This window comes from Vigna unguiculata, chromosome 10, assembly GCF_037176805.1.
Source record: "Vigna unguiculata cultivar grain cowpea cultivar isolate G323 ecotype 2 chromosome 10, ASM3717680v1, whole genome shotgun sequence".
Lineage (NCBI taxonomy): Eukaryota > Viridiplantae > Streptophyta > Magnoliopsida > Fabales > Fabaceae > Vigna > Vigna unguiculata.
The window spans coordinates 10,211,720-10,239,563 of record NC_140801.1 but is presented as its reverse complement, the minus strand read 5'-3'; the positions used below and the strand labels follow the sequence as shown (position 1 = coordinate 10,239,563).

The following is a 27,844-nucleotide window of genomic DNA, read 5'->3' as shown; positions in this document are numbered from 1 at the left end:
TCCTGCTGCTTTTGACTAAAGCTCCTGCTGCCTTTGACCAAAGCTCCTGCTGCGGCTTTTGACCAAAGCTCCTGCTACGGCTTTTGACCAAAGCTTCTGCTGCCTTTGACCAAAGCTCCTGCTGCCTTTGACCAAAGCTCCTGCTGCAGCTTTTGACCAAAGCTCCCACTACTTCTCTAAACTGAGATCCCCAAGAAGAAAAATAGAAACCAAATCTTTTCTGATGTGGAAGATCAGACAATGCTGCAACCACAGAGCATACTAAGAAAAATGGCTCTTGATACCAATTGTTAGGAACAAGGCAATAAAGGAAAGAATAAAGGAGATAAAATAGACACAAAGAATTTAACGTGGTTCGGCGTACAATGTGTATGCCTACGTCCACGACTACACTAGGAAGTATTTGTATTTATGGTGTATCTTAAAGCTTTACATAGAGTCTCTTATATAGTAAAATAGAGAATCACATCTCACTATTCTAAGTGATGTGGGACTAAATCAAGCACCATAATACTAATATGTTATAACCATCAACTTCAATATAAAATAAAATAAAATTTAAATATCTAAATAACACATGCATTCCCATGATTAATATCCTAAAACAATCATGGTGGTGACAATTTGAAAAATAAAATAGAGGTTTAAAATACCACTAACCTCAATAAGGAATGCTAAACCACAATTCAATTGGGTATAAATCTCTCCCATGTAAAACTACTCATAAAGACGAAAACAAGAACCCCTTCAGTCACCAATGTATGGAGAAATAACTCAACCTAGCTGCCTCCAAAGAAGAGAAGAAAAACATTGAAATTGTGAAGAGAAAATGAGTAAAATTAGTTGTACATAGAGGCTGTAAAGAAATTTATACATGACTTTTTAGAGTTTGATATAAATTTCAAAATTTAGGCCGGCCTAGAGTACAACTCGACATAAATTTTGAACTTTACATCTTAGGGTGTTTAACATAAAAAAGAAAATATTTTTAATTTAAAAAATATCACTGTTTATTCTTCACGTCAAATCCTTCCATATCAAGCGTTAAATTTGTAATATACATAACTTTTTTTCGACTAGTGTCAATTTTCTTTTTATTCCTTTGAATTAGTTGTATAACCTAAACTATTTGGCAAGGAAAAACCTAAAGTTTTTCTTTAAGCTAGTCTATTTGGCAAGAATAACAGGGAAAGTTTATTTGCTATATTATCCCTTTAAAGGTGATAACCCTTTAGGAGAAAGAATTTGAACATTGTAAGGTAAAAGAACATATATACGTATTAAGAAAAAAAAAACTATAAATACTTTCTTCTTTTGTTTTGACAAACATTACCTCATTAGCCTCTCCAGGGATTAAATATTTCTTTTTCTTTTTTTCTTCTTTCTTTGTTACCTTCTATTCTCTTCTTTTTCTTTTCATTTGTTTTTTAATTTAATTTTACAGTCCTAACTTCTCTAGGTGATAGGAGTTTTAGTGTAATTTTGGACCCTTTATATTGAAAAAAAAAATGATTTGTTAATTAGACCATCATATAAAACTTTTCACTTACAAAGTCTACCAAGAAAAATGTGTGCCTTATCATCTTTATAAGATTATATATAGTCTTAAGCCACCATTTTCAATAAATCTTATATAGCGATAGGCAAAATTAAATTGTTTTTCCATAACTGGGATTTACACATGGCGATAGTGATGATATATATGGTGATCGACTTGGATGATAAATCATTCAGAATCTTTGTTTCACATGATACTATATTACATGCATGTTTTAATAATTAATGAAAATTCTTTGATTTTCTCTTCTATTAATAATAAATTACTAAATTTACTTTTATTAATAATATGATTTTATTGTTAATGATAACTCTTTTTTTTTCACATAAAAAATAATTGTCATCACCCGTAAATTTCTATATTTATTTTCGTTAATAATGATAACTATTATTATTACTAACGTTTAATCATAATCAATTTTAGTAACAACCTTTTATATTAACTTATATAAGAAGACATTGATATTTTAAATCATTACATTAAAGTTTAGATTTAATAATTTATAATTGAATAAATTGTAATTATTAGCACTAACTATTAGTATTAATGCTACTCAAAATCTTTTGAATTCATAAATTTATTGACAATATAATAGTATTTATTAATTAATAATGAAATATTTGAATACTTTATAAATTATGATATTAAAGTGAAAAATAATCTAACATTATATCATTTTTAGTTACTTCTATAACCTTTTTACTTAATAATAAAATAATTTTATTTTAATTACTAATAATAATAGCTCAAGAGATAATTACTAATATATAACATTTTTAATTTCGTGTTGTTTTATAAACCACTTTTCTCGTTCCTTAAGGACAAAGTTCAATGGCAGCTCAAGAGTTTGGAAGACCTAAATCAAACTTAAAAAAATGAGATATTTTATTTAAAATTTATTTTTCAAGCTTTTATAAATGCAAAATCATTTATTAAATTTTCATAATTAATTTCATTTAATATTTCTTTTTCATTAGATTAGATGATAGGGCTAATTTGTTTAATCTTTATTGGGACATTGTTAATCTTAAATAAGTTTTTTTATTATCTTTAATTTTGAGAAACTTCTTTCGGTCGAAGCAATTGACACTGGAATGGTTAACATTACCTTCATCACTAACTACCTCTCTTTCTTTGGTGTTGCTTTCACCTATATCTATATCGTTATTATCTTATTCATTCAAAGAGCACCCACCTATATTTTCTAATTCATTCATTATTCTTATCTATTTTTATAATTTTTTTTCATAACTCCTTTTTGTGATGCAAGTAATGCCTCAATTCTTCTCTTGTTTCAGATTTTTGAATAGCCTGATTCAAATTTTCTAGTTGACATATATCTATATATTTTTATATGAAATAAAAAAATTATAATATATAAAATAATAATAAAGATAAGTATATAAAACGCATGAATTAAAACAACAAAACCTTGTTTTGGTTGTCAAGAAAGTAAAATTGATAGTAGACTTGTAGTATCTTGAAATCTCAAACCTCTTTATGTTTCTCAAATTTCAACTTTTTCACAAACCTACAGAATTTATTTTAAGATTAATCATTAATAAAAATAATTCAAACAAATTATTGTTCTTCTCAACTCGATAGTAAGTGGGCAAGGTATATGAAAAAAAAAAAACTCTTAAAACTCGTAAATCGAAAAGTACCGAAAAACATTTTTAATTCTAGTACAAATAAAAAAAAAATAACAACACAAATAGAAAGAAAAAACATACTAAACAGAAATGGAGATGAAAATATTAGTACACACGGACAACATGAGACATGAGATTCAAGATGAGGAGATTCAAGGAATGTATATAATATGATAAAACCCTAAATAATGACTCTTATAAGAGAAGTCACGTATAGATAAAAGAAAAAAATAGAATACATATTGCTTATAAGATAATAAAGATATCTCTAATTATTATTTTTTCGTAAACAAAATTATAATTTACTAAAAAATGTTTTAACTCATTAAATATCATTTTTAATACCAGTAAAAATCACCAAACAATAATTATTTAAGTAAATTTTATTTTCAAACATAAACTTATAATTAATTTAATAGAACTATATTAATAATAAAATGTTTTTTTTGTGTTTTTTTTTTAAATATAATTTTATAATTAATTTAATAGAGGTATATTAGTATTAGAAAATATTGAAGTATTTTTCTTTAAACATAATTTTATAATTAATTTAATACAAAAGTATTAATAAAAAAAAATTGAGGTCTTGAGCCCACCTCGACAAAGCTAAATTATCTAATTCTAAAGCACCATAGACTCCTCTCAAAGTCTGAAGTCTTCACCGCACTACTATATAGGAGATTATGGTGTCAGGCACGATTTCACTCTCTGGATGGCAAAGTTTCAATTATCAGTCTTAATTTTCAAACATTTGTCGTGATTTTGGTTCTGCGTAATTTTTTATATTTTGTTGGGCATTTTAGTAAATACAAAAGTAGTGGTGGTACAGTGGAACAGTTAAAATATTAGTGTTTGGAAATTGTAACAGTGATATTAACAATAAAATAGATAGTTCTATAAAAAAAATGTTATAATTGGGTTTTAATCTTAATTGTCTATTATATTTAACCCCGACCAAAGAGTTATTAGTTATTCTGTTTTAAAAAATAAATAAATAGTTCTGAATCATAATTAAAAGTCAAAGTTCTACCTCAACACAATTCGGGTCCACTATATACATGTGTACTTTCATTTTCATTAATGTTGTTCCGGTTGTTTTCCAATAACAAGTATAGTCATGCCACTCATTACGTTGATTATAAAAGTAATGGTCATGTCACTGACAATAACAAGAGCGATCTCCTATGCAATATTTTTAATCGAAACTTTAAATCGAATCTTAGTTACGGTAAGAACTATCAAAACGATTAATCGGATTCATTATGGATTGGTTATTTAATAAATTAATCTAATCCAATTAAGTTATTAGTCAATAAAGAAAATCCAAACTCGATTTGACCCATTATAAGTTGGTGAACTAAATGGGATTGTTCACTAGATCACTTAATTAAAAAACAATGTAATTTTGTTTTGCAGTCCCAGAAAAATTAAATTATAATTGTGATTAAAATATAAATAAACTTCAATATCATAAAAAATAATGTTAAATTCCAAATACAAACCAAAATCACAAAAATATTACGTTTATATTTGTGAACCTAATATGTTGGGTAAAAAAAATAGCTCAACCCAATTCAAATACAAAAAAAAAATTGTGTAACATTTTATCTGCGGGTGGATTGATGAGCCAACCAGGCTCACCACGGGTTCAACCTGAGTGAGCCAGATTTTTGGTAGGTCAGATCAAAAATTAACCCGTACTAAAATTTGTAAAAAAATTTCAACTCAACCCGGTCCAAACCCGTGGTGGGCCAGGTTAGCCCACAGGTTCTGACCCACATTTACAACTCTAGTTACAATATATATTTGTTTAAGTCCGTACTCATTTAAGTCTCATTCCGCTTAAATCTATATTTGGAAAGAGAAAATTCTCAAATCAATAATTGTGACTTTATTTTAAAAAAAATCATGTAAAGTCATTCGGTGACTATTTTCGATTTGTTCACGTGTGATTGTCAATTAACCATTTTCTAAAATGTGACAAAAGGTGAAGAGCGAATTGACCTTGATTTAACTGATCCAATGAGAAATGAGGAATCTTTCAACTTGCTCATATTGACAAAGGTTGATAACATTTTTTAATGATTTAAAGATAACATAGCGTTGGTCAACTTCAACTTCGTCCGGACCAGCCTTAAATTCACTATCATCTAATTCAATAGCATGCTCCTGTAAGACTACCTCATTCATGATTTACTCCATCTTTCTAAGTTTTATTATATGACTCAATGTGAATATTTACTTAATATCCTTTTTATTTAAATTATTTTTCTAAAAAATATTTTCAATTTTAAAAATTAGTTATTATTTTATAATTAGAAAATCAAGATTGAGATATTATACATATCTTCTAATTATATTTTATTTTTGATACATTTTGTTATTAAATAAATATTACAATAAAAAAAATAGATATTATCAAATATTCAATATTAAAAATATACTTATTTTATTTTATTAATATAAATTTGGAGAAAGAAAAAATAATTGTATCAATATTAAACAAGAGGGTCGAATAACAATTGCATATAACAATTGCATTAATATGAAGTAAACAATTACACACAATGGAAATTTCAAAAATGTTGAGAGGAAAGTTCCTTTATACAGTGAATTTAGTGAATATCAACCAGTTGAATCATGAGAAAGAGAATGAAAATTTGTTTAGAAGTATAAGAAAAAGAACCACAAAGAAAAAGAGAGTACAAGCTTTTTAGGATACCGAATGAGAAGAGACTTTTATGATTGAACTCTTCAAATTAATAATCAAATATTTTCACATGACAAAAATTAAACAACAAATAAAAATTAAAAATAACATAAATTATTTAATGTGTGTCCTAAAATAATTTAATTCGATAAATTGTTTATGAAATCTAATACGTCATTTGAAAAAACGTTAAATAAATTTCCAACGGTAGAGCCCTTCAACATTGATGTTAATTTGCAATATAACGTTAACCCTTGGGCCAACAAACATTAAATAAATTCAAACCAAGGGTAGTCTACCATTATTTAACAGTTTTTGGCCTTAGGGATGAGTTAAATTGCGAACTAAAATTGGTTGAGAAGTGATGGGGAAAACAATAATACAAACAATATACCAGAGAATGCAGCGGATATAATTTTCCCTAACTTGCAAGAATCTATGAGGAGCAATAATCAAAGAGCAGCAATAATAAATCACCAAAAGCACAAATAAAGGCACCAAGAATTTTAACGTGGAAAACCCCTCAAATCAAGGGTAAAAACCACGAGTCGTCGAGACCAAAGAAATAGCTTCACTATGATCAACAAGAGTACAAAAGAGTCTTAATCAATAGCACAAATTAGTGCCAACACCCAACCAAATAACAAAGCAACAAAGCTTTCAAAATAGAGAAGAACAAGAGAGGAAAATCTCTACAAATCACTGCTGCAGTGCGAAATTAATATCTCCCAACTCAGACCTCGTATCAAAGATCCGACCGGTCAGAATGAAGAGCAATGAGTTCCGAACCTGCTGTAAAAATTTCAGCCCGATCCAACGGTGAACGAATCCGCAGCGCCGAATTTACTGCGACAGCTCTATGAAAAACGTGAACATAATTTTCCCTCTACTTCTCCCTCTATGTGTTAGGGCTTTCAGTGTATTCTGACTCTATTGTTCTGCCTCTCTCTTTATTTTATAGCCTCCTCTCCACTAGGTTAAGTGAGACATGGGCTTCTCAAATTTTGGGCCTTTTCTCCACATAGGAAGGGAGCCCAATACCCAACAGGAAGGCCTCTCGCGTCAATTTGGGAAAAATATTTACAAAAATGCCACTGTTACACTTTTAATGGAGACGGAGCGACCATGTCGACGGAGCCACCTCAGCGACGCAGCGACCACTAGTGATGGAATAACCTCCACTAGCTTGGGAGGTAGCCGACAACGTGATGGTAATGCACTAACCACCTTGGCCATAGATTAGCGTCAGGCGATAGTGGTGCAATGTCGGCAGGGAGGGAGCGCTTTCTGTTTTGTGAAATGTGCATCGAAGTCCTTACTGATATTAATCAATTTTAAGTAGTGACTTACCGACGGATTATCCGTAGGTAAAAGAACACGTGTAAATTACCGATGACCTTACTGATGGGTCCTTTTAAAAATTAAACATACGCATTTATCGATGATATTAGTGATGATTATCCATCGGTAATTGACCTTATACTGTCCGTCGAAAATGTCATCGGTAACACGTAATTATCGACGACATTTTACTCGTCGAGAATAATCCATCGATAAACAACACACTTTTTGTAGTGGTTCCTAAAGTTTCAACTTAATTTGAAAATAATCCTTAATCGAAACTTAATTACTGTTTGGTCCTCCATATTGAATAATAATTATATAATAATAATAATTATTATTATTATTATAATTACATATAATTATTAATGATATTAAAAAAAAATATTATAACTGTTATTAATATTAATAATAATTATATAATAATATATCAGTAATAATATAAATAATAATTAATAATATTAATATTTAGTAATAATATTAATAATAATTAATAATATATAATAATTATGACTATTACATATTAAAAATTATAATAATAATAATATTATTATTATTATTATTTATTATTAATATTAGTAATTCATAAGATTAAGTAACATATGACACATCATTTGTTATTTTTAATGCTGTCTAGAAATAGGGATCGAAAACAATGATTTTAAATACCAAAGAGTGACCAAGTTTTGACGTGGGACCATTTTCAAATTTAAGTCAAATTTGAGGGACCAAAATCATATTTTTACCTTTTATTTATAATAGTGACTATTTTTGTAATTAAAAATTTTTAATTTTGTAAATTAGTATCTAAATTAGTCATTATAGTGATTAACTATTTTTTGTTTCTAAAATTGGTTTCAAATTAAGGATTTCATGTCAAAAGTAAATAAAAATTATTATATATCTAGAAAACTGCACTTCCTATAAATCAAAATAACAGTAAGAATGCTTATATAATCTTTGAACTAAAATTGATAACTTAATGCATGATTTATCTCAAACAAAATATTGAGTTTTATTAAATATAAATCAAATCAATTGAGCCTAAAATCCTTTCAGGAATATCATTTTACATAGTTCAGTTTCTTGAAAGAATAATGAGATTATGGTTGTTAAAATTGACTTGGACTGTAAGAAAAAAATGAGTTGATTAAGAAAAATATTACGCCGAAAAGTTTTAAGTTTATCTTTCAAAAATTAAGTTACTTCTAAATAGAAATGTTATAACCAAACCATAATTTATGAGTTTAGAAAATAAATTACAAAACAGAGTATTAATTAATAGTAAATTCAACCAATTCTATAAGTCAAGCAACCTAAATATAACTTAATTTAATTTTGTTCAACAAAAACATGAATATATTTAAACTATTAAATAATTTATTTTAGTTTCACTAATCAACTTTAAAGTTTGATCTTACACCACACCACTAGCACAAGTCTTTCATTTTCATGGAACCAACTATTCCTTTTCTACGTTGAATAAATTCCTCTCATCAAGATATTTTTCTGCTTCCTTCTTTTTGCCTTTCGAGACACAGGTTTGTTCACAACGATAGTTTTTCCCTTCACTCGTAATGAATGTGAATTATAAGTTTGTAAAATTTTCCACTCTGGTAGAGCCTACAAAATTGGAAGCATCTACTCGGGTCAATTTACGCTTCTCTCTCTTCTTATCCTAATTTCTTCTTTTTCCCATTCTTTTCCTAATTTCTACGCTTTCTTTTTTCTCTACCTCATTTTTCTTGCTGTGTAATCTATATTCGTTAAGGTTCAGCACTTAATTTATTTTCGGTTACTTTTATTGGCGTTAACGTTTTCTGCGTCGCTGATATTGTGTTGCTTTAGTTTTGAGTTATTGGAGCTCTGATCTTGACATGGATGGAAAAAGAAGCTCTGCGGAAAGCGAAGAACAGAGCAAACAGAAGAGAAAAGCAGAGACGGTGCCGTTTCGCAAGCTGTTCGCGTTTGCGGACTGTGCAGACATTACGTTGATGGTGGTTGGAAGCGTTGGCGCCATCGGAAACGGTTTGGGATTTCCTCTGATGACATTACTTTTTGGTGAAATAATCGACGCCTTCGGAGCTAACCAGAACAGTCCCGGCATAGTAGAAAAAGTGTCTCAGGTGCGCACAAATTTCTCCATCATCTGTTATAGGAACAAAATAAAATGTTATAAAATAAATTTATCCAAGAGTAACTACAATATTGGCTTATTTATGTTTCTAGAATAATTTAAAAAAGGTTACAATTCATTATAAATGTTTTAACTGTATTAATTTACAAAAATTTTAATTTTATTTAGTTAAATTTCTATTTGTGATTAAAACATTTATAGTTAAATTTAACTTTATTAACTGTATTAATTCGACTTGTATTTATTAAAAAAATATTAATATGATATGCGGTTGATTTTGAAAAGGACTTTTACTCTTTGGTTCACTCACTCTTTATTTTATAAATTTAAGATTATTGTACCATATTACAATTATTAAAAGTTAAATCTGTGTTTAATTATATTAATTATTAATAGAATTTAATAAAAACAGAACTAAAGTTGAAGTTGTATTAAGAATATAATGATCTAATTATTATACTAAAATTAAATTGTAGTTGTACTTAAACAACCATTTACTTTTTTTTTCTTTCATAAATTATCTTATACAGTGTATAGAGAATTGCTGATAAAAATATTAGTTATCTTAAACTTTATTGCAAGCTCTTTGCAGGTTTCTCTCAAATTTGTGTACTTGGCATTAGGATCTGGGGTGGCAGCTTTCCTTCGTAAGTATTTATGTTCTCTCTCTTCCAAATATTATATTAAAGCTCTTAAGATGGTTTGAAATCCGCAGACCAATTCGTTCATCATGGGTTTGTGTTAGATTGAGTTGAATTTTTTTTACAAATTTCAATATGAGTTGATTTTTGACCCGGCTCATTTAGAATCCGGTTCATTCGGATTGAATCCGTGGTGAGCCAGGTTTGTGAGCCAACTCGTAGATAAAAGGGTCACACAAGTGTTTTTATTTATTTTTTATTAAGTTGAGTTTTATATTTAGGTTATGTTAAGTTGTTTCTTTATCTAACACATAAATAAATTTTTTTTTTATTTGTATTTGGATTATATTAAAGTTTATTTAGATTTTAATTAGAATTACAATTTAGTTTTGATTGAAAAAAAAATTAAAAAAAATAATTTTTTTTAATTAAGTTAACCCGTGAGCCAACCCGTTTAACCCTTCAACCCGTGATGGGCCGGACTGGGTTCAAATTTTTTTGGCTTGCTAAAAATTGAACTGGGTTAGGTTGGCTTACTAAATCATCAACCCGTGGTGGGTCGAGTCGGATCGGGCCGAACTATCCGTTTTGACAACTCTATATTATACATCTGTATATGTAAAATAATACTTTAACAAACTTATTAGTATTGGAGAGATTGCTTTTACAATAGTAGAGATTAGAAAGTAAACTTTTACAATTATAAATAAAATAAAAAGTATAAAAAAATTATAATTATAAGAAAAATAATAAGTATCAAATGGTTATCTAAACTTATTCGATTTATAAAATGTGTTTACCCATATTTTTTTTTTGTTCTTCTCCGTCTTGTGAATGATGTCCGGGTACAAACATTACTAATCTATTATATTTAACAATATATAAATTATCAAATTCAAACATTAAAAATGGTTAAAAAATAGTATCAATAATACCTATAATATTGTATACTTTGCTTTTTTTATAAAAAAAAAGCCTCTTAAGAACTAAAAGTTAACTTTTTAATTCTTTTTACTGTGAACTATTTATTAGGTTATTCAATCAATGCCGAAAACAAATTTTAGGTAATTATTGAAAAGAAACTAACTATCTACGGATTTGCTTGACAGAGAGAAGGAAAATGAAAGCGATGGAAGAGATTTAACTCCGTTATTTTGTTTGAGAAAGAGAGATAACAAAATATAATTTTAAAAAATTGTGTCACTCATTTGACTTTTTTTCTTATAACTTTTTTATCAAATTATTAAATTACATAGTTTTTTCAACATTTTTATCTTTATATTGTATTTATTTATGCTTCACTCAACAAGTAGACAATCAATTTTATTTGTTGCTGTATTATTTAGTTTCGTTGCTTCTGTTTTTTATTTTCTTCAATCCAAACACATCTTACTTAAATGAGATATATACACTCATTACATACATTTAAGTAAAATTCATTTTTTGGGATTAAAAACATCACGAAATAAAAGTAAAACGTGATATATTTGCTAAGCAAAATGGAAATTGAAGTTTGAAAAGAAAAATTACTCAAACTTGATAAAGAAAGATTAATTTTTCAGAGGTGACTTGCTGGATGGTAACCGGGGAAAGACAGGCTGCGAGAATTAGGGGACTGTATTTGAAAACTATATTAAGACAAGACGTTGCTTTCTTTGACAAGGAAACAAACACTGGTGAAGTGATTGGAAGAATATCAGGTGATACTGTTCTCATTCAAGATGCCATGGGAGAGAAGGTATGTGTTTAAACTGTTATTGTGATTAAGATATTGTCCTTCACATTATGCTTGTTTTTATAGAAGGATTAGGTAATTGTAAAATTGATGAATAAATAGTGTGTATATTGGAGGATAAACTCAACTTTTAATTAGTTGTCTAACATATGATTTAAGGGTTTATTACTTGTAATTAATGCTTTAAGGGTTTAGATATTGCTAAGTCAACTTCCGGGCAAGTCGGGTATGCAACTATAGACTAATTTCACATATTTTCAAAGATAAGAAACTAAGTTGGTTAAAATTTTTTGAAAAAGATTAATTCTAATTTTCACTAAAAATTGAAGGATAAAAAATATATTTAACCCTTTTTAAAATTACAATTTTGTTAATAACCTTTGAGAAAAGTTTTTTAATGAGTAAAACACAAAGGAAAAAGAGTAACCAGCTAGTTGAGTTCAAGTGGCATTTCATCCTAATCTCAACTCATCCATTGATTTTTCAACATCACTAGGTTCAAACCTCCACTTAGTTTCACCCAAGTATCATCCAGGTTATGGATAGATCACAAAGGGTTTGAGTTCATAAGTAGTGATAATTGTCTTATGAAGACTCGTTTTTGCTATGACTCCAATGGTTTCTGTTAACCAAGCCATTGTCTATTAGTCGTGGGCTATGTTTATTACAAATAATCAAATATTTAGCTAAAAAGAAGCGTAAACCAATTGTTTTCCAATTATGCAGAATTAGGCTTTTTGAGATGATCTCTTTCTCTGTTTGGTGTTATCCGATTCATTTTGGTGAAATCTTGTTTTCTATCTAATTTAGTTTTGTTTTCTGAAACACGAAGTAAAATACTTTGAAATTTATAGGGATGAAGACTCTATATCTTAACTTAGTTCTTCATTTCAAAGTTTTTGTTGCTAATTTTGGTGCATTTTCTTGACCTCATCTATTATTAAGTCGAAATTCGCTTGTATCCTTTTTTTGAGTGATCTAGTGAAAATGTCATGATTCTTAAGAACGACTTACTGATTTCGATTGGCAACATGGTGTTAGTGCCATAAACTAAACTGAATGATGCCTCTTGATTAGTCAATTGAGAATTAGTATGGTATGACCATGGTACTCAAGAAACCTCCTTTGGTCATCCATCTTGCAACCATTTTCTTGGCGAAAATATTCACCAATAGTAAAAATTCTAAATTACTGATAAATTTTATTAATAGATCCATTATCGAAACATATTTCTGTCAATAATACAAATTCTAATTTATTGACGAATTTTACTAACGAATCATTAGAAAAGGATATTTTCATTGGTAATTAAAATTTTAAAATCTATCTCTAAATTCTGTTTTATCGACAAATCAATAAAAGCTCGTAGATAATTTAGCAATTTGTTATAGTGAGTGAATGAAATAATATTTGAACGACTTATTTTCTTGTTCTTTCACATTAAAAAATGTCTCCTAAAAAGATTCCCATAAACAGCTTGCATCGAATTGCATTTGATATCCTTTATGCTAGCATGTAATTTTGGAACCATGTAATGCGACGGGACTGACTCATCCATTATCTCTTGAGAGAAAGATTGGGTATTCGGTTGTATGTAGATCAGGTTAAGTAGATTGACAAAATTAAAATCAAGGAACAAATCATACATGAAGAAACTCAAACAGATGGATAGAGGAAGATCTATCACTTTGAATTCGAAATTCAAAAATAAGGATAAAAAGTTCTAATGAAAAACTTATGGATAATTCTCACAAGAAAATCATTCAAATTCTAAAAGAGCAAATTTTGAGTGCAAAACTTTACAACAAGGCTTATATATTATGGACTCTCTACTCATGGGCCAAAAAAATACTAAAGCTCATCCATCAAGCCTCTTAAAAACTAAAGTTTAAAAAGTATATAATCACACAAAAAATAAAATCAATACATGACCAATACAATATCCAAATCAAAATCAAAAACCAAAATTTAAACAAAAATACAATATTTTTTTTAAACTCTAAACCTAATCAAAAGTCCTAAAAAGTTATATCTATGATATCATCACATGTATAAATATGTATAAATATATATGCATCATAAAGGTACAATATCTTTGGTAGACCAAGACTTATTCCTTTCCATATAAATAGTGTCGTAAGTGAGAGTGAATCATACAAGTTACAATTTTATCTCGGATTAATTGCATGTTTGATCGATTTTAGTTTACTTTTGGAAACAGGTTGGGAAATTTGTGCAGTTGATAGCAACATTCGTAGGGGGCTTCGCGATAGCCTTTGTGAAAGGGTGGCTTCTTACACTTGTCATGTTGTGCCTTTTTCCACTCCTTGTTCTATCAGGTGCTGCTATGGCCATCATGCAAGGTAGGATGGCTTCTAGAGGTCAAGCTGCCTATGCAAAAGCTGCACACATCGTTCAGCAGACAATTGCCTCAATAAGAACAGTAAGAAGTTCAACCATTTTGGATTCTTTATTATTATGTTTTTTTTATGTTCTTTGTTACTATACTTTTGAAATATATCAATGGACACTGATTTCAATATTTTAAATTAAAGTACTAATATTAATATATTTTGAAACTATAAGAGGACAACATCCTAATAGAGAATTTGGACTAAAGTTTAACATATCTACATATTATGATGATTCCTTAATTACTGTCAATCATGAAAATTTTGTTTGTGTTTTAGTATTTATAGTAATCTTCATTACACATAATATACAAATGGCGTGTAATGTTTATGAAACAATAACATCCTATTTTAGTAGCATAAAATTAAGAAAATAAGATATTTTGTAACAATATTCAAGGGAGGTTAACGAAATAAAAAAGTATATTAATATAATTTTTTAAGAGTTCAGACTATAAAATTTACCATTTATACAATAATACCAAACCTACAAAAGATATCCCTATAATGAACATACTAACCTCTTATACATCCAGTATAATTTCACAACCCGAACTACGAACTTCTCTTTCTTAAGAGGTGTCTCTAAACCTACATCTTCATTTACTTCCACCAAAATGGTGGTCATCGCAAAAGAAGAAAACAACACAAAACCACAAAGTGCAAGGTTAAGCTAAATATAAAAGAAACAATCATTCCTCACAAACAACCCATTTTATTACAATTATCATAAGTGATCAAGATCATACATATCCATTTTATCAAACTCTCTAGAACTCATGGTGCTGGTAGAACAACTCGTCTACCCGAGCTATCACACAAAATGTAAATCCTTTTTTGTCATAGAACCTTATGGTCATTCTCATGACAAGACCTCTTGCCACTCTTACTACCTAATCATCCTCCTCTACATGAGTATGGATGACTAGTAGAGTTTCAAGATTAGCTCCCTAGGAATATCCTCACATTATCACTCTTTATAATTATCGTAACAAAATTTTCACAAGACCCTCATCCTCACAATCATACATCAACATATGTTATCATATACATTCTTAATCTCATTTTCATATTCACATGTCAATAATTCCATCTCAATCCATTCCAATCTCCAACATATATATACATAAAGTATCTCAAAACAGTGAAAATCATTTATTTAACCACAGACTTCAAAACAAAGATCCCATCGATCAAAGTGAAGAATCACGTGTCTAGGATCAGCTGCCAAAATTTCAGGTCGATCTAGCAATTAACGAAGCGTGAATCTTCATTTTACCAAAAGGACGCAATGTTAAAAAACTAGGTAGCGCCCAACGCTAGCGCCAAAAATTGGCGCTTGGCTCCAATTTGACAGCAAAGTGGCGCCCAACCATGATAGGGTGGTGCCCAACGCCACACGTCCAATGACTTCTGTTTTGGTACTCCAAAATTGGTGTCCAATGCCCCATCAGTGTTGCCCAACGCCATGACAGATCGCAAAAACTCCTTCTTAAGCTTTATTTGTGGAATCTGACATTCCTTGAGCCAATCCTTAGTTTAAAACACTTATATGATGACAAGTTTCATGATTTTAGGCTCAACAATGTTGAATTACTCAAATTGAAGCCTTATGGAAAGAATTTCCTTAGCTTATTTCAGAGTCACATACACAATTCAACATATAATTATCAATTTAGCCAATCAATATACATCTAGTTATACTCACACCACATCAGATCCATCAATACAAGCAAAGTAAAAAAAATCATAAATACTAATAAAACACAAGATATAAGCTAACTTCCCTTACCCAACCAAAACGCTCACACGACCCTAAACAACATTAAGAACACCAAAACACCTTTAGCTGCATAGGATGCTCTATCTATACCTAGGAACAACACAAGAACGATCAGATCCATCAATACAAGCAAAGTACTAAAAATAACAAATACTAATAAAGCACAAGATTTAAGCTAACTTCCCTTATCTAACTAAGACGCTCACACGACCCCAAACAACTCTAAGAATACCAAAACACCTTTAGCTCCATAAGATGATCTATTTATAGGTAGAAACAACACAAGAACGATTAGGACATATCATTATGACCATTGACCAACAAAGACTCATAAGGAGGGTTAAAACCTTACATGCAACCAAAGAAGAGTCAAATGCAAGTCAGAATAGAGAGAACCCATTGGAAAACGAGAGTTGAAGAAACTGATCTGATAAGGAAGGATTAGCTTGTGAAGAGGATCACCCTTGCGGTCTTTGATCTTCAAATAGACGAGCAAAGAAGAAGAACCCTCAGAGAGAAGTTAGAGAACTCTAGAAGAGTGGTTAGAGATATGATTGTTAGTAATTTTGCTTACAATGATATGTTTTAAAATTGTGAAACTTGTTTATAATTAAACTATTTATACTAAAATATTCTAATATTAAAATAATTGAGTCTCATTATTTTTACACCACTATCACTTCAAAACTGTCATTTTCTAGGATTTTACATTTAATCTTAAATATAAAAAGTTTCGATAAAATGTTGTGCAAATACTTTTAAGAAGTTAGTCTAAAAGAACAGAAAACATTATATAATTTTACTAAACTTGAGGAGTATTTAATCAAACTTACTCATGTGTTTATTATTTCTTGAAAACAGAACAAAGGCTGATTTTAGTCAGCTGATTCTATATATTTATTTCAGCCTCATAAGTTAGAAATATTTTCAAAATAGTCATAAATTTTGATTTTTGAAAAATATTGATTCGCTCTATATCAATTTTAAAAATAATCCATATATAATATTTCACAAGTCATCGAAAAGTATCACGTTCAACTAAATTTATATTTTGCTTTTGTTTCTAAAACTTATCTAAATCACTCTATATAAAAGTTCAAATCACTATCAAAATTGTTGTTGAGTAAAATTAAAAGTAAATATAAAGGATGAAAAAGTTGAAGAATAAAGACTAATTATTAACCAAAAGATTCAATAATCTAATAGAGACCTAGAAATATATTTAAGTAATTTTTCTATTTTAATATCTTCTACATCAGATACTTTAATAGTTAACATGTTATATGATCGGTAGAATAATAACTTTAAGGGTGATACACGGAGACCCTCATTTCTATTCTATATCTATACAACACCAATAAAATTATATTTTTACTTTAAAATATAAAATAATTAAGAAAAGTAAATAAACTAAAAATAAAAATATTAGCTTTTATTAGGTGTCAAATAGGGTAGAAAAACTTTGTTATATATTTCCTAACTTTAAATGAATAAATCACTCTTCTCTTCATGTATCATTGAGATGATCTTGAACAATGTAGTATTTTTAACATATGTATCATTTGCTAAAATATATGAATATATTTTTTATTTATACAATAATATAATCCTTCTATTTAAAGTCTAGAAATTAAAAAAAAGAAATTACTACTTTTCATCTGTTTTTTATTATTATCATTAGAAAACACATTCTTAACATTTTTAATTTATAAATTACATGAATATATTGTTCTCTGATATAAAAATAATCTATTTCTTCTATATAACGTTAAAAGCTGAAAAGAGATCCCAATTTAACCATTATCATTAGAGAAATAAAGTTCATCTAAAAATAATTTAACAACTTCAAATTGTTTGACATCATATAAAGATGTGATACCATAATAAATACAAATATCCAGAATAATAGATATGTAAAACTAAATATTTTTATTTATTTATAACATTTTGTTGTATAATAACTCTAGTAGATCCAAAAAAAAAAAAAAAAATTTTAAGTCTAACACTATATATTGTATAAGTTCTGGTACGCATCTTAGTATCACAGAGAGGCGATGGGTCTATTTGTTGAAATATACGGTATAAAAGATTCATATCACTTTTAATTCAAATTTTCATTATTGAAATTAAGGATAACTTTTTAATATGTTATTTAGCTTTTTATTATTATAAAAAGATTTATATCACTTTTAATTCAAAATTTAATTATTGAAATTAAGGATTTTTTTTATATGCTGTTTAATTTTTGTCATTTGTAGTCAACGTGGACTTACATTTGATTATTCTCGTACTTAATGAACCGGAGTGAGATTCATTTCGATAAATGTTGCATTTCGACGATATACATTTATTGTATATTGTTTGTGAGATAATATCCTTTCAAACCGTCATGTAAGAAATTAGAGTGATTTGAGTTAATGTCATGTGGTTTGAACTTGCAATATTATAAGTCCTGTGAGGCAACAGCATAAAGCAAAATCGAGGCTTTAATATACGAATATAGTAATCCTACTCATACTTTACTATGTTAATTTTCAGGTTGCATCTTTTACTGGGGAAAAACAAGCACTGTCTGATTACAGAAAATTTCTTGTAGAAGCTTACGTAACTGGCGTTCATGAAGGTTCTGTTGCTGGCGTGGCCCTTGGCACAGTTATGCTTCTTGTTTTCAGTGGTTATGCTTTAGCAGTGTGGTTTGGCGCAAAGATGATAATCGACAATGGAGAAAAATATAATGGGGGCACGGTGCTCAATGTGATTGCTTCTTTATTAACTGCTTCAATGTAAGTAAGCATTATCTTAAATGTATTTATGAACCAAACTCAATTGATATGATTTGTTCTTGTATTTTTCATATCTTAGGTCTCTTGGGGAGGCATCCCCTATCATGAGTGCTTTTGCTGCGGGTCAAGCTGCTGCATACAAAATGTTTGAAACAATTGCGAGGAAACCAGAGATAGATGCTTATGATCCAAATGGGAAAATATTAGAGGATATTGAAGGTGAACTAGAGTTGAGGGATGTTTGTTTCAGTTACCCAGCGAGGCCTGAGGAGTTGATTCTCAATAGGTTTTCTCTTTATATATCTAGTGGCACAAGTGTTGCACTGGTGGGACAAAGCGGGAGTGGAAAATCCACGGTTATTAGTTTGATAGAGAGATTCTATGATCCTCAAGAAGGTCAAGTTCTTATTGATGGCATTAGCCTGAAAGAGTTTCAGCTTAGGTGGATGAGGGGGAAAATTGGCCTTGTTAATCAGGAGCCAGTCTTGTTTGCATCAAGCATTAAGGATAACATTGCATATGGAAAGGAGGGTGCCACAATTGAAGAGATAAGATCAGCATCTGAACTTGCAAATGCTGCTAAATTCATTGATAAACTGCCACAGGTTCTGCATTCTGTCCAGAGACTGGATTTGTTATTGTATTCTTAGAAATTGTTAAAGCTTTTAAATTTTACATTGCCAAGCTTGCAGGGATTGAACACAATGGTTGGTGAACAAGGAACTCAACTCTCTGGTGGACAAAAGCAGCGCATTGCCATAGCAAGAGCAATCCTAAAGGATCCAAGAATTTTACTTCTGGACGAAGCTACAAGTGCCCTTGATGCAGAGTCTGAAAGAACAGTGCAAGAGGCTCTGGACAGGGTAATGGTTAATCGAACTACTGTTATTGTGGCACATCGGTTGAGCACAGTGAGGAATGCTGATTCGATTGTTGTAATTCATAGAGGGAAGGTGGTTGAAAAAGGTATCACACATGTTTATCTAAACATATGGTTAATTTCTTTTCATTCATTCAACCTTAAGATGATTAATTATTTTGATCTTGATGATTAATTTTGTAATTTTCAATATTTTTACTAACAATAAGATGATTAAAAGAGTGCTATTAGCATTTGAGTAGAATCGAAATTGTAAAAATTGTTTGTGTATATAACTTCAAGTGGTTGTTAATTAGGAACACACTCAGAACTGGTCAAGGATCTCGAGGGAGCTTACACTCAATTGATACGTTTACAAGAAGTAAACAAAGAATCAGAAGAAACTACAAGCAATCACAGCAAGAGCGAACTTTCTACGGAATCCTCTACACAGTTAACCAAAAAAAGATCTACTAGGAGATCTATTAGCAGGGGATCATCTTTGGGGAGTAGTAGCCGTCACTCATTTTCTCTTTCTGGTTTACCCAAAGGTGTTAGTGTCCCTGATACTGAAAGTGAAGACGCATTACTCGAAACACAAGCACAAGAGGTTTCACTCCGCCGGCTTGCTTCCCTCAACAAACCAGAGGTTCCAGTGCTTCTGATTGGATGTCTAGCTGCCATAGCAAATGGTGTTATACTTCCCATATTTGGGGTGTTGATTTCCATTGCGGTCAAAATATTTTACGAACCAGTTGATGAGATGAAAAAGGACTCCAAATTTTGGGCACTCATGTTCGTGGTTCTTGGTCTTGCATCATTTTTGGTAATTCCAGCAAGAGCATACTTTTTCTCTGTGGCTGGATGCAAGTTGATCCAACGTATCAGGGTAATATGTTTTGAGAAAGTGGTGAACATGGAGGTTGGTTGGTTTGATGAGCCTAGCAACTCAAGTGGTGCCATAAGCGCAAGGCTCTCAGCAATTGCTGCTTCTGTGCGCGCTCTTGTTGGTGATGCACTGGGCCTGTTGGTCCAAAATTTAACATGTGCCTTGGCAGGTTTGATTATTGCTTTCATTGCATGCTGGCAATTGGCTTTGATTATTCTTGTCTTGATTCCCCTTATTGGTGCAAATGGCTATGTTCAAACGAAATTCATGAAGGGGTTCAGCAAAGACGCAAAGGTGAGTTCTTGGGATTTTTTCCATTGCCATGCATTATTTAAATTCCTAGATATGATCTATTTAGTCGTGGATTCTGGTGTAGATGATGTACGAGGGAGCAAGCCAAGTTGCTAAGGATGCAGTTGGAAATATAAGAACAGTAGCTTCTTTCTGTGCAGAAGATAAGGTTATGGAATTGTATAGGAAGAAATGTGAAGACCCCATGAAAACAGGGATATGGCAAGGGTTGATCAGTGGATTAGGATTTGGGGTTTCATTTTTCTTACTATTTTGTGTTTATGCAACTAGTTTCTATGCAGGAGCTAGACTAGTGGCCGCTGGAGAAACAACATTCTCCAAAGTTTTTCGGGTACAGATTAACTTTTCATTTCGTTCTTAACTTAAGACAAAAAGAAAGTGTAGTGCTACTTGTCAACACTGCATATTTCCTTCTTGAAAATGAAAAGACATATATGTTTTGTAGGTTTTCTTTGCTTTAACTATGGCAGCTATTGGGGTTTCCCAGTTTAGCACAATTTCTCCTGATTCTGGCAAAGCCAAGTCTGCAACTGCTGCCATATTTGGAATAATCGATAAGAAGTCAGAGATAGATCCAAGTGATGAGACTGGTACCACATTGGATATAGTTGAGGGAGAAATTGAGCTTCGTCATGTGAGTTTCAACTACCCATCAAGGCCAAAGATACAGATTTTTCGAGACCTTAACTTGATTTTCCATTCTGGCAAGGTAAAGTTTGAGTAGTATATTTAAACATGGTTTCAATACAAAAGGAAGCTAAGGCACGTGTATGTTGTAACTTGTAACTAATGGTTACGACCAAAACTTATGTTCCAGACAGTGGCCCTTGTTGGTGAAAGTGGATGTGGAAAATCAACAGTGATTTCGTTGTTGCAGAGATTTTATGTTCCCAATTCAGGTGAAATCACACTTGATGGTGTACCAATTGGGGAGTTACAATTGAAGTGGTTTCGGCAGCAAATGGGTTTGGTAAGCCAAGAGCCGGTATTGTTCAATGACACTATTCGTGGTAACATTGCATATGGGAAAGGAGGTGAAGCAAGTGAAGCAGAAATCATAGCAGCCGCAGAACAAGCTAATGCCCATGTATTTATCAGTGCCTTACAACAGGTAAAATTAACAGAAAGTATTATGTGGTGAATTTTCAACCAAATTTAAGGCTTTAATTCATTACACATTTAATGAATTTCATTATCGCCTAAATTACTAAATGAAGTTTCAAATCTGATTATTTATTAAACATTACAAACAGTAACTATGATATTATATCCAAGTATAGTAAAACATTCCCAGTGAAATGAGATACTCCTGAGCTGGGTATCAAGAGAATCATAGGATTTTAATGGTTTCATTTCTATTAGATTCCTGACAACTCTCGGAACTATTCTACTTTACTTGTTGAGTTCAGTTTGCAATCGTCTCAAGTATAATTCTGGAAGAGTTGAACTTTTCATATGTACTTCATGCTTTGGTAACGTTTTCTCACTTATGACAGAGTTATGACACCGTAGTGGGAGAAAGGGGAACCCAGTTATCTGGGGGACAGAAGCAAAGGGTAGCCATTGCCCGTGCTTTGATTAAAAGTCCAAAGATATTGCTATTAGACGAAGCCACAAGTGCATTAGACGCTGAGTCAGAGAGAGTTGTTCAGGATGCATTGGACAAAGTCATGGTGAACAGAACCACTGTGGTTGTGGCACATCGCCTATCTGCAATAAAAAATGCAGATTTGATTGCTGTTGTTAAAGATGGACTCATCGTGGAGAAGGGAAGCCATGAAACACTCGTTAAAGTCAAGGATGGGTTTTACGCTTCCTTAGTCCAACTTCACTCAAATGCTTCCAAAACTAGAGTTCCCTGAGAAACAATTTGAACAAGGAAATGTTGTAAGTTAATAAATTCATGAAGTCATACAACGTTAAAGGTAGTATGACATTTACTATTAATTGGCTCACTCCTTAAAATATGGCCCTGTGTGATCAGAAGCCACTATTATACTCAGAACATACGTGTACGATTATTGTCTTGAGCTTCTAAAACTGAAAAATATTCAGTTAAGTTAAATTATTGCTAAAATTAAAATTAGTTTATACACAGGTTAAAAATATAAATTTAAAATAGTTATATCAATGTTTTTTTTCATTGAAAATAAAAATGTGAAGTTAGTCTATGTTTTTTTTTTCATTTAAAATGTTTTTTTTATTAAACAAAATGTGACAAAATTTAACGTAGTTAATTAACAAAAAAAATTATTATTTTTTTTCAAATTACAAAATGACTTGTCATGATCTATCTAATCATAGACGGTTATAACAAGATACAAATGCTATTTGATGCAAAAATATAATAACATTATCGTCCTAAGGTAGTTTGGACCCTGTCATAGAGCCTATCGGTGGAACCTATGATGGAGTCTATGGTTCAACCTTTTATGCGGTGGCAGACCTTAGTTAATCTATAGGGGCCTTGCCTCCCTCCCCCTTCTTCATTAAATTTAATAATATATTTTTATTATTTTAAAATATGATATAAAGAAAAAAATAAAGATCAAACTCGAACAATTATAAAATTTAAAAACATGAACAAAGATGCTAACATTTACCATGATTTTTTTACTTGCTCACTTTCTATTAATTAATAATTATGTTATTAAGTTTCCAATGTGATATTCAAAAGAAAAATAGTTTAAAAATTAACCTTTACTATTTTATCGTAGATGCTCTTGAACATTCAAATTTGCAAAATTTATCTATCATATATCTGAATTATATCAATATTTGATAATTAGAAAATACATATTAAAAAGATGTTTTTTTTTTCAGTAATAATTATCAAAACAAAATTGCAAAATAAAATAGGAGAAAATTTTCTTGCATATCATATGATTATTTACATTAAAAAATAAATAGTTAAAAATTTTAGATTTGAATAGACTCTATATAATTTGAAAAAATTGTGTGTGTGTGTATCTATGTGTATGTGTGTGTCTCTGTGTGTGTGTGTCTATGTCTGTGTGTGTGTGTGTTGTGTGTGTGTTGTGTGTGTGTGTGTGTTTTTGTGTGTGTGTGTCTATGTGTGTGTATGTGTGTGTGTGTGTGTATGTGTATGTGTCTGTGTGTGTGTTTGTAAGTGTCTGTGTGTGTGTGTGTGTTTATGTCTGTGTGTGTATCTGTGTTTGTGTGTGTGTGTTTATTGTCAACCCACTTACATTTGAACAGTGGAATAGTAAACATTATATAATCAACCTCCCACATCTCTTGTATTACACCATAGTATGTCATTGATCCAACTACATGATTTTGATCTTTAGATGTAGAAAATTGTAACGACTCAGCTTCAAGACTGACTCCACTATTTTGTGCTGTGCTTTTATCATCCAGAGACTTCATATAGAATGTGCAATTATTAATTTCATAACCTGTATAACAGATGACATCAAATTTCAACTCATTCACTAACCACATCAAAGTCTCACAACATTTCGAATCTTTCAAAATCTCAAATTTAAACCAAGACATGAATGTTTTGTTATGCTTTATCAAATGTCATTTCTCTTATTGTCTTGGATTGTTCTCTTTCATAATGACTTTGTGTGCAGACAAGTAAGGCATTACCTCATATGTGTTGTTCAATATGTAACAACTCTTTGCGATCTTTGCTAACCACACTCACACATCAAATGCTGTTACTTATAGAACACTTGTTCAACCATGATCTCCGAGGAACTCCTATCAATTTTTCTTTTGCCATGTAATCTAAACAAAACTCGACACATTCTTCAACAATACATTTAAATTATTAGTATTGTATCCCCTTATATTAATTTAAAAAAAAGAGTAGCTTCTTCAAAATGAAACTAAGGTTAACTCACACTATAAGAAAATCAAACAGATATTTAAGCAAATAATAAACCACATATATATAACATATAACTAATACATAACAGACTACAAAATCTTAGGAAAATATTAGAATTAGGAACTTGGGAATGTGAAGATCGAATGACAATGGAAGATGATGCGCACCCACGGTACTTTTGTTGTCGAGAGCTACAAGAGACAATAAAATACATAAGAGACCGTAAAAATGGCAGAAAAAATGACGCAAAAATCAACAAAAAACCTCATCAAAATGCAAAACAATAGCCCAAATCATAAAAAAAAAAATACAAAACAAAAAAAAAGAAGGGAACATGTTTTCAACATACCCCTTGGGAGAATTGGCGACGCGACGGTGGATGGAAATGGGGAAGGAGGCGAATAGATTCGCCAGAGCAGTAGCATAGAGCAGTGGCAGCATTGGCCGGAGAAGAGTGGTGGCAGCACCGTGGATAGTGGACACAGTTCATAGAGAGAGAAGAGAGTGCTCCCGGGATGGTTGTTTGCGTGTTGTTCGGTGACGCAGCAACAACCGACGACGGTGTTGTGGTGGACAGTGGCGTAGTACTGCGACAGAGTGTGGTGGATGCGAGAAATAATTTAATTTTACTGTTGGGATTTTAAATTAAATGTCTAAGATGAGAGAAATAATTTCCCCAACTTGAACTGGCGTCACTATGTTTTTTTTTTTCGAGTTTCTTTAGTAAGAATTTGATGCTAGTTTCATTTATCGTTGGATTGAGCTCAAATTTATACAAGGTGTTCTAGAGACACATGGAATCATTTCCAACGTATGGATTTATAAATAAATGTGTTTGGTAAGGCATATTGTAAGACCTAGGAAAAATAATTAATAATTTCAAAGGTGGTAATTAGAGGTGGGGTGGTATATAAATAAATAAATAATTTTACAAAATTAAATTGTAGCATAGTTGATTAGAGTCTTGTAACGGATTGGTGGTCAAGGGTTTGATTCCTAAGTGTGCATTTGGGTTGTTTATATTTAAATATTGTTTTTATTTAGAGGTGTTTATTGTGTGGGTAGTTGACATGAAGTGTGTTGTAGTGATATTGTGTGCAGGGTTGGTTTTGCTTGTGGTCACAAGCATAGAGAATTAATTAGAAAATTAAGGTGAATTATGAGAGAAAAGGTTGTGTCACATTCTTTTTGGTGTGCGATAGAGTATAATTTTTTTTTTGGTTAGAACATGAAGAGCAAAGAGATGTAAAGCAAAGACATAATGGTTTCGTTGCAAGAATTCCAGGTAATGGAAGCTAAACTTGTACTCATTTTGTGGTTTTGTGGTTATATGTGGAGAAAATTTTGAGGTTTGATATATGCGTATCCTTTTTGGGGATGAATTGTGTTTCCTTTTTTTACTTTTTTTATTCTTCCTTTGAATGAATCCACCGTGGAATTGTGAGATGCTCCTTTGAGATAAGTTTTGGCGTAAAGGGTGCTAAATGTTGTCCTCTTTTTCTTTTCTTGTGTGGTTAAATTTCATAAAACTGTGGTGAAGAAGAAAAATTGGTTTGGGCAGAATTGATAGTCTTGTACCGTGCATATTGCTAAGTTGAATCTTGCTTGGAGGTTGAGCAAAACTTTTATACTTGTTGTACATGATGAGAGTGTGGGATGTCCATGATTTTGGTGTAAATGGCATGAAGAATAAAATATATTTGTTGTTATACAATAATCTTGGTGATGTTGGGAGAATATTCTTTTTTTTTTCAACCAAAGGTTGGGTTGAGGAAATTGGATGGAAGGTTTGTTTTGTTTCTTGTGAAGAGGTAAGTTGTGTGATTACGGTACATGTCCATCTGCAATTAAGTTCTGGTATTGATTTTATGGTTCTAGTTGTTGGATTTAGTAAGCCTGAAAAATATGTTGTTATGCATATGATGTTAAGAGTTGAATGTTTTAAATTATGTGCCAATTGGTAAGTGAGAATGTTATGAGTAGGGTGTTAGGCTTAGTTCACGTTTTCCTTTCTTCTTTCCCTTGCCTCTTTGCTCTTACAAATAGAGGTAAGCGACCATATGTAAGACAACTTTTATATATAAGAGTAAATTGCATTTTCTGCATGTACCACACCTAGCCAAACTCGACCAAATAAGTAAACAATGCATATATCAAGGTAGCCAAGTATTCAACCTAGGCCGAGTTAGCCTAACTTGTACCGGTTTTAACCTATACATCTAGAAGAATAACCTACACCTCACGTAACCAATATAAGTCGTCAAGATAGGTAGCCGGTCCAGGCCGGCTACTCCAATAAACTTAGTGAAAATAGAAGCCCCCGCGTTCAATAGGTCTTAAGGGCCTGGGTTAGGGCCCAGGCCCACTCATGGCCCAAGCTAGAGCCCAAGTCAAGGCCCGACCCATAAGGTAATCAGACATCATTAATGCTCTATAAATAGGCGTGGACCCCATTAATTAAAGGTACGCATTCATTAATCACTGATTTGACCTTCTGAGAGCTTTGACTTACTTGAGCTTCGGAGACTCTTCTGCAGGTAACCCCTCCTAGGTTCAAGCTGACATATATCAACCGGGAAGAGGCCAACTGAGGAGATAGCGGACTACACGGTAAGGTGACACTTGTGCCTAACTCATCTTATTTGTTCTCTGCAGGAATAATTGGCGCCCACCGTGGAACACGAGACGAACACCTTTAGTACCCGTTTGTTTTTTTCTGAATGTGGTTTCCACCCGTAGCAAAGCTGGAGTGAACAAGCAGGCGGATGCTGGTCCCTCAGGACCTGCTGGCATCACCCCTGACCTGGCCGCCATCCTAAACGGCCAAGCGAAGATGCAACAATAGTTGGCAGACCTGAAAAAGCGCAGTGCTGATGAGATGGAGACATTGCGACAAGAGAACTCTCGCCTTAGGCGAAGAATTGAAGCTGATCCCAACCTGAAAGGAAAAGCCAAAGAAACCTCTGAAGCTGCAAGGTCCCCGGCCTTCCAACCCACAGAGGAGGAAAGCGAATACAACCCCACTCCTCATACCTTCACCACTACCCTGCAAACACCTATCCCTTCCACCCATCCCTATACCGCCGTCCCAACCCCTACCGCTACCCTCCCTACCACCCAAATCCCCTACAACATACCCACCACACACGCCCCACCATACAACCCACAATACCC

General features: G+C 31.4%; 1 protein-coding gene across 3 annotated transcripts; it reads left to right on the top strand.

Annotated features, from left to right (window-relative positions):
• Nucleotides 1–8,716: 8,716 nt before the first annotated feature.
• On the top strand, nucleotides 8,717–22,816 carry LOC114167028 (ABC transporter B family member 4-like). 3 transcript variants are annotated; one of them, XM_028051935.2, is made up of 13 exons: nucleotides 8,717–8,802; nucleotides 9,110–9,387; nucleotides 9,991–10,045; nucleotides 11,602–11,777; nucleotides 13,996–14,217; nucleotides 18,507–18,751; nucleotides 18,831–19,356; nucleotides 19,444–19,717; nucleotides 19,928–20,793; nucleotides 20,876–21,142; nucleotides 21,257–21,520; nucleotides 21,629–21,922; nucleotides 22,308–22,816. In XM_028051935.2, the coding sequence occupies exons 2-13, from the start codon at nucleotides 9,139–9,141 to the stop codon at nucleotides 22,671–22,673; spliced, it is 3,804 nt and encodes a 1,267-aa protein (XP_027907736.1). In that variant the 5' UTR covers nucleotides 8,717–8,802; nucleotides 9,110–9,138; the 3' UTR covers nucleotides 22,674–22,816. The 3 variants fall into 3 exon arrangements, with proteins under 3 accessions (XP_027907736.1, XP_027907738.1, XP_027907737.1); XM_028051937.2 differs by having other exon boundaries at nucleotides 8,802–8,910; XM_028051936.2 differs by lacking the exon at nucleotides 8,717–8,802 and adding an exon at nucleotides 8,920–9,032.
• Nucleotides 22,817–27,844: the final 5,028 nt, after the last annotated feature.